This window comes from Nicotiana tabacum, chromosome 1, assembly GCF_000715075.1.
Source record: "Nicotiana tabacum cultivar K326 chromosome 1, ASM71507v2, whole genome shotgun sequence".
Classification (NCBI taxonomy): domain Eukaryota; kingdom Viridiplantae; phylum Streptophyta; class Magnoliopsida; order Solanales; family Solanaceae; genus Nicotiana; species Nicotiana tabacum.
Genome location: NC_134080.1, coordinates 1,989,632 through 1,997,672, shown reverse-complemented (window position 1 = coordinate 1,997,672; position 8,041 = coordinate 1,989,632). Strand labels below are relative to the sequence as shown.

Here is an 8,041-nt window from a genome sequence, read left to right as displayed (position 1 = left end):
TATCAGCACGGAATTGGCCTTCCCTTTTCACCAACCTATCCACAGCTAGATTTTTGGGCACCTGAGCATCCCTGCATAGTTGAGTAACTAAAGAAGGGAAAAAGAACCCATACCTTTTGACTTGGCTGCGGACGAATATCTCTTCATGCATCACTTTGGCCACGTCGAAGTCGTGACCATTTACAAAGCACCAAATTAACACAGCGCGGGGCCCATTGACCACTATAGTATTGTGAGACGGAATCAAGCGGTTATTTATGAGGTACAGCTAGCAGTTCCCTTCAAAGGTGAGTGCTGAGGAGTGAAACTTCTCCCCATAGTCCATCCAGACCACTTCTTTCCCGGGTGCACAAATTGTCTCAAAGAATCGCGCCCATTTTTCGTTCGTTGGGTTGCGGCCGTATTCATAGAAGTCATCATAACCAACCGGAGGTGGAGGCAGCTGGTAGGCCATCCGTATCGCCTAAACAGAAGCATTCACTGCCCTTTGGCGCACCGTGACTACTCCATTATCATGCTCCGCCACATTCGCATAAAATTCCCGCACAACCATTGCATTGCCCTCACCGGGTTCATTGATGAATGTGTGCAACCCCCACCTCACCAACTCCTCGTACATGTGAGGGCAGTGTCTCTGGAGCTGTCTGACGTTAATACCTCTCTCCAGAATTGGTGTTTTACGAGCTTTTTCCGCAAAGCGGGCCTGAGCTTTGGCCGAAACAAATTTGGAACTATCAAATGAGCGTGCAGGTGCAGCCCCTCGTGACCTAGATGAACTAGCCTGGCTGCTCGACGAGGCCCCTGTGGCGCGTCGTTTCCTAGATGGAGTCATGATGCCTGCAAAACGGAGACACATTAGCACAACCCAACAGAAATTTTGTGACTCAATGCGGTTACTCAGACTTCACACGCATAAGGGGTCACAAACTATATAATCACGATCATTGGGACCTTTCCACAAACACCTTGTGGGCATTAGGCCTTCACAACCCCTTTTAAAACTTTTTAGAACAAGAATCACCCACTGACACTCACCAACATCACATATCAAGTGGGATTCTACCCCACACTTATCATCCACCAACACTACAACATCTTGCACCAATTTCTCTACAAAATCTAAGTACAACTACTGCAACATAGGCTTAAGAATAACACCAAAAAATCTGAAAATATAGAGAGAGAAATAAAAAAGAAGAAAGAAACTAGGGCTCATACCTGTGGTGAAGGAGAATGGGGAAGATGCTAGTGAACTCGGGGGGGGGGGGGGGGGGGGGGGGGGGGGGGACGGGTGGGTTTGGGATTTGGGAGTGTTTGGAGGAAGGTTTTGTTTGTGTTTAAGTTGGAACGGGGGAAGGGTTTTCTTTTATTGAATGTGGGGTTCAGGTAGGGGGCGTTTATTAGATGGGGGAAAGGGGTAATTGAGTCTAAAGAATAAACAAAAAAAAAACTGAAAATACACTTGAAAATGCCGGATTTTTTTTACGGAACTAGCACGCCCAGATGCGCGAGCGCGCTAGATTTAGCGCGTCCAATACAGAACCCATGAGCTACTAGTGCACCCAGATGCGCGTCCGGTAGCACGGTCGCGCTAGTAGCGTGATCAGGTGCGCGGCCAAGGCAGAAACTTTGCAATTTAGCGAGTCCAATAACGCGGGCGTGCACCTGGGCAATTTTTTTCTTCAACCTTTCACCTGTTCTTACCTCGTTCGATGGCCTTAGCACCTGCCCTTTGTCACTTGTATTGGTTAGATCTTCCTAAAATACAAAATTAACACTACTACTATCGTTAGGTTACCTCCCAACTAGCACCTTATTTAACGTCGTGGCCTGACGGTTACAATAATTCAATGGGTTGCCTCCCATCTAGCGCCTGATTTAACATCGCGGAACGACTCAACATGTTCTCAAGCATCTGTCAAGTCTACCGAGGTCTTGTGACGTGCAAAGTCACCACCCCAATAATGTTTTATCCTTTGACCATTCACCAAGAAAGTACCAGTTGAACTCATATCCTGCAACTCCACAGCTCCATGAGGCTTCACACTTACCACAACAAAAGGGTCTGACCAACGAGATTTAAGCTTTCCTGGGAAAAGCTTCAACCTTGAATTGAACAAAAGAACTTCTTGCCCTGGCTCAAACTCTCTATGTTGGATGTGCTTGTCATGACACCTCTTAGTCTTCTCTTTATACAATTTGCCATTTTCATATGCGTGCAAACGAAACTCATCAAGCTCGTTAAGTTGCAGCAACCTCTTTTCGCCAGCCAAGTCCCCATCCATATTCAGCTTTTTAATTGCCCAATAGGCCTTGTGTTCAAGTTCAATGGGCAAGTGGCATGCCTTCCCATAAACTAACTTATACAGAGAAGTACCTATGGGAGTTTTGTATGCAGTTCGATATGCCCACAATGCATCGTCTAACTTCTCTGCCCAGTCTTTTCTATTTGCACTCACTGTTTTCTCAAGAATCTGCTTTACCTCTCTGTTTGACACTTCCACTTGATCGCTCGTCTGGGGGTGATAGGCAGTGGACACTTTATGCTTGACTCTGTACTTTGCAAAAACATTATTCAGCAGTTTGTTGCAGAAATGCGTTCCTCCATCACTGATCAACACTTTGGGAGTTCCAAAGCGTGTGAAGATGTGCTTTTTAACAAAGCTTACCACCACCTTTGCATCATTAGTGGGAAGAGCAATGGCCTCTACCCACTTAGACACATAATCGACTGCCACCAAGATGTACCTATGACCATTGGAGTACGGAAACGGTCCCATGAAGTCAATTCCCCAAACATCAAAAAGCTCCACTACCAGAATGTTTTGCAGCGGCATCTCGTGGTTCTTTGTGATCGTTCCGATTCTTTGGCACCTGTCACACATTTTAACAAAGGCGTGTGCATCCCTAAACAATTTTGGCCAATAGAAACCTGATTATAGCACTTTCTGGGCAATCATGTCTCCACCATGATGACCTCCGTATGGCGAGGCGTGACAGCTATGAAGTATGGCATTCATCTCCTCCTTAGGAACACATCTCCGCACCAACTGATCTGCACAGAGCCTGTATAAGAATGGCTCATCCCACATGTAAAGCCTCACATCATGCAGGAACCTTCTTCTATTATCGGGTGTCAATTCTGGTGGTGTCACCCCGCTTGCAATAAAGTTCACATAATCTGCATACCACGTGGCTGTGCTTGAGGTGATTGCCAATAACTGCTCATCAGGGAATATTTCTTTGATTGCACCCCCTTCAGCTACATGGTTCCGATTTTCTAATCTAGACAAGTGATCAGCCACTTGATTCTCTGTTCCTTTGCGATCTTGGATCTCTAGGTTAAACTCTTGCAAGAGGAAGACCCACCGAATCAGTCTCGACTTGGCATCTTTCTTCTCAAATAGGTACTGATAGCTGAATGATCTGTATAGACAATGACTTTGGTCCCCACTAAATATGACCTGAACTTGTCAAACACCCACACCACGGCAAGCAACTCTTTTTCAGTGACTGTGTAGTTTATCTGAGCTGGATTTAGAGTTTTGCTCACATAGTAGATGGAGTGGAAGATTTTATTTCTCTTTTGCCCCAAAACAGCTCCAATAGCCAAGTCACTCGCATCACACATCAACTCAAATGGTTGCTCCCAATCCGGAGCAATTATGATTGGTGCAGTCACCAGCCTTCCCTTCAGCTCCTCAAATGCCTTCAGACACGCAGCATCAAATTTGAAGGCGACATCCTTCTCAAGCAACCTGCACAAGGGAGAGGAAATTTTCGAGAAATCTTTAATGAAACGACGATAAAAACCTACATGGCCCAAGAAACTATGAATGCCTTTGACAGATATCGGTGGGGGCAATTTTTCAATCGCTTCCACCTTTGCCTTGTCCACCTGCAAACCATCTTTGGATACTTTGTGCCCCAAAATTATACCTTCACGTACCATGAAATGACTCTTTTCCCAGTTTAGCACCAAGTTAGTTTCTTCACACCTAGCAATTACTTTATCAAGGTTCATCAAGCAGTTATCAAAAGAACATCCAAACACAGAAAAATCATCCATGAACACTTCCACAAACCTCTCAACCATGTCAGTAAAAATGGCCATCATACACCTTTGAAAAGTCACAGGTGCATTACAAAGACCAAAGGGCATTCTCTTGAATGCATAAAGGACACATAAAAGTGGTCTTCTCTTGGTCCTCTAGGGCTATAGCAATCTGATTATACCCCGAGTAACCATCTAAGAAGCAGTAGTACTCCTGGCCAGCTAATCTATCAAGCATTTGGTCAATAAAGGGGAGGGGAAAGTGGTCCTTCCAGGTGGCATTGTTCAATTTTCTATAATCAATGCAAATTCTCCACCTAGTGACAGTTCTTGTAGGTATTAAATCATTATTCTCATTAACTACTACAGTCATCCCCCTTTCTTGGGTACACATTGAACTGGACTTACTCATTTGCTGTCTGAGATAGGAAATACAATACCTACATCAAGCCACTTAATCACTTCTTTTCTTACCACCTCTTTCATGATTGGATTGAGTCGGCGTTGTTGCTCTACACTAGGCTTGTGTCCGTCCTCCATGAGGATTTTGTGCATGCAAAAGGATGGGCTAATGCCCTGAAATGTTAGACATCTTCCACCCAAGTGCTCGCTTGTGCTCACGTAGCACTCTCAACAGCTTTTCTTCCTGCAATTTAGACAAGTCAGAAGAAACAATAACGGGTAAAGTGTCAGAGTCACCCAAATAAACATATTGCAGGTAAGGTGGAAGAGGTTTAAGCTCCAATTTTGGGGCTTCCTCAATTGACGGCTTTGGAGGAGGTCCCTCTGGCCTATTCAAAGGCTCAAAGGGGTGTATCCCTTGCATGTATGCACAAGATGTATCTAGGATGTGCATCATCTCCTCAACCTCCTCGTTAGCCCCAAGGTTATCAAGCAACATAAGTGTTTTTTCTAGAGAATCGTCTAGATATACACTCGGATAATGAATCTGCTCATCATCCTCAACAATAGATATCATTGAGAGCTCCTCATAGTGGCGGGGAAGTTGGATTGCTTTGTAGACATTAAACACTGCTTCCTCGTCATCTACCCTCAAAATCATCTTTCCCTCTCTCACTTTGATAATTGCATCACCAGTAGCTAAGAGAGGTCGCCCCAATATGATTGGAACCAGTTCATCAACCTTATAATCGAGGATAATGAAATCAGCAGGGAAGATGAATTTCCCAATCTGCAGCAACACATCTTCAATCACCCCTTGAGGGTGTGCTATCGATATATCAGCCAGCTGCAACATCATAGTAGTGGGCCTTGGAGCTCCAAGGACCAATTGCTTGAACAAAGATAGGGGCATCAGATTTATGCTCGCCCCCAAATCGCAAAGAGCACGACCCACATCAATATTACCAATGCGCACAGGAATCGTGAAGCTGCCAGGATCCTTAAGCTTTTGAGAGAGCTTATTTTGGACCCTTGAAGTGCACTCCTCAGTAAGTGCCACTGTCTCAAATTCAGTTAATCTTCTCTTGTGAGCCACTATATCTTTTATGTACTTAGCATACTTTGGAATTTCATGAAGCACATCAACAAATGGGATATTCAATTGAACCTGGCTCAACATAGAGAGAAATTTTGTGAACATACGATCATCATTCTTTTTCTACAATATCTGGGGGAAAGGTGGTGGTGGCCTTGGGGCCTCCACTGGCTTTGTAATTTCAGTAGCATTCTTTGGCTCGTGAGTCACTTTAGGGATCAACTCTCCCTCAGGTATGGGCTTGGCTTTCTTTTTCTTTGGCACTTCCTCTAGCTCCCTCATGTTTCTAAGTGTAACTGCATTCACTTGATGGTTCTTTTCTGTATCACTGGGGAGAGCGCCTGTGAGTCTAGTGTTTTGATTTGTTTCTAACTGCCCCATTTGCCTCTCAAGATTTCTGAAGTCGGTTCTGAGTTGCTGATTGTCAATCAACAACTTCTTTAGCAAATCATTGGTACTTTCTTCCATTTGTTGGGGTGGTCTCTGAGGCTGATTGAAACTCCCTTGGGGTCTATGCTGATTCTGATTCTGCTGATTTCCACCCCATGAGAAGTTGGGATGATTCCTCCAATTTGGATTGTAAGAATTCCCGTATTGTGCATACTGATTCGATGGACCTCTGTTTTGTTGCCCTACATAATAGATGGATTCTGGATTTGTGGGGCACATATCACTCATATGACTGTCGCCACAAAGTTCGCAGCAAATAGTCATTTGTTGTACATGTTGCATTGTCTGTAGTTGCTGCATTGTCATCCTAGTCATCTGATTGGCCAGCTTTGCAATATCGGCTCTCATGGCTAACACTTCGTCGAGCTCAAGTAACCCATCTGATTTTTGCTTAACTGCCTTTCGTGAATCACCATCACCTTTCCAGTTATTATCATTAGTAGTGAAGTTATTCAGCAAGATTTGGATTTCACTGTACGGTCTGGCCATGCAACTACCCCCACAAGCTGAATCAAGATTCATATTTGAAGCATCATCTAACCCATCTACAAAAGTGTGACCCAATACCTCGTCCGTCTGGCAATGATGAGGACAGTCTCTGAGCATCTTCTTGTACCTTTCCTATGCTTGACGAAGTGTCTCGCCAGCTCGTTATTTAAACCCAAGAATTTGACTCCTCAATATCTTTGTTTTCTTAGTGGGGAAAAACTTGATTAAGAATTTCCTTGCCAGATCATCCCAAGTGCGGATTGAATTCGCTGGCTCCTTATTCAACCACTCCTTAGCTTCCCCGATCAGTGAAAAGGGGAAAAGTGTCAGCCTGACATAGTCCTTGGAAACGTTCGGATAATTGTAAGTGTCCGTAATTTCCAAGAAATTCTGAATGTGCCTCTGCGGGTCTTCATGAGGTAAGCCCACAAATAGCCCTGTGGATTGGATCAGCTGCACCATGTATTGTTTTAGCTCAAAGGGCCTAGTGATATCAGGCTTCATAATAGCCTGAGTCATATTATCCAGACTGGGCCTTGCGGCTTCGATCACCTCGCGTTCCTCATTACCTGCCATCTCAATTGGCTGTGGTTGAACTGCGATGTCCAACTCTCTTTCAATTCTGGTTCTAGCATCCACCTCCCTCCTCAATCTGTGAAGTGTTCGTTCAATTTCGGGATCAAGAGGAAGGAGATTGTTTGCGCTTCTACTTCTTCGCATTCAAGAAAAGAAAACCTGTATTGGCACAAACAAAGTGAACTGAAAATTAAAACTTGAATAATAAATAATAAAAGCTCAACTCAGTCAAGTAGCTAATTTTTAAGTCCCCGGCAACGACGCCAAAAACTTGTTGCGACCAAAAACACTCACGCAAGTGCACTTGATCGTCAAGTAATAAAGTAGTGAGTAGAGTATCACGAAGACTTATGATTAACTGTTGACTAATTTAAACTCAATTAATTTGTCTATCCTTGGTTCTTCACAAAATTGAGATGTAATTGTTTTACTACCCAAACTACCAAACAATAATCTAACTAGAGCAATTAACCAAACAAATAACAATTTCGAGTAACAAATGGTAGGAGTGGATATTCCAGGGTCACAGGCTAGTTAACAATCGTGTTATGTTCTTAGCTTAAAATGACTAATCGATTTACTTGGATTGTTGATTGACAGTGTAAATCTTACTCATAAGAATCTGTCGAGTTCTTACTCGCCTATTCAAGTTAACTCAATGCCTATATGTCTATGGAATTAATATTAACAAGAATGCATTTACAATTCCTGTATTTCAACCAAGCAAGGCAATTGGGTATATGTCTATCCGAAATGCTAATCCGTTCCCCGAGGCCCAGGTTCAAGAACTTGCCCTATTCAATTCTATATGCAATCTAAAGTTCCCACTTTCGAGTTCAACTAAAGATTCGTAGATAGTATTTCACTGTTAGCTACTCAACAAAATAATTAAAAGCATAATTAAATAAACAACCCAATATGATAAACCAACTTTGTCAAATTGAACTTCAAACAACAACATTCATGTTTCACCT

The 8,041-nt window shown here is 43.4% G+C and overlaps 1 protein-coding gene across 1 annotated transcript; it reads right to left on the bottom strand.

Moving 5' to 3' along the window:
- Positions 1 to 463: 463 nt before the first annotated feature.
- On the bottom strand, positions 464 to 5,369 carry LOC142164562 (uncharacterized). Its single transcript, XM_075222396.1, has 6 exons — positions 5,106 to 5,369; positions 4,714 to 5,003; positions 3,683 to 3,758; positions 3,118 to 3,464; positions 2,000 to 2,553; positions 464 to 837 (listed from the first exon to the last, which is right to left on the bottom strand). Exons 1-6 carry the CDS (start codon positions 5,367 to 5,369, stop codon positions 464 to 466), a joined length of 1,905 nt encoding a protein of 634 aa, XP_075078497.1.
- Between the last annotated feature and the right edge of the window lie 2,672 nt (positions 5,370 to 8,041).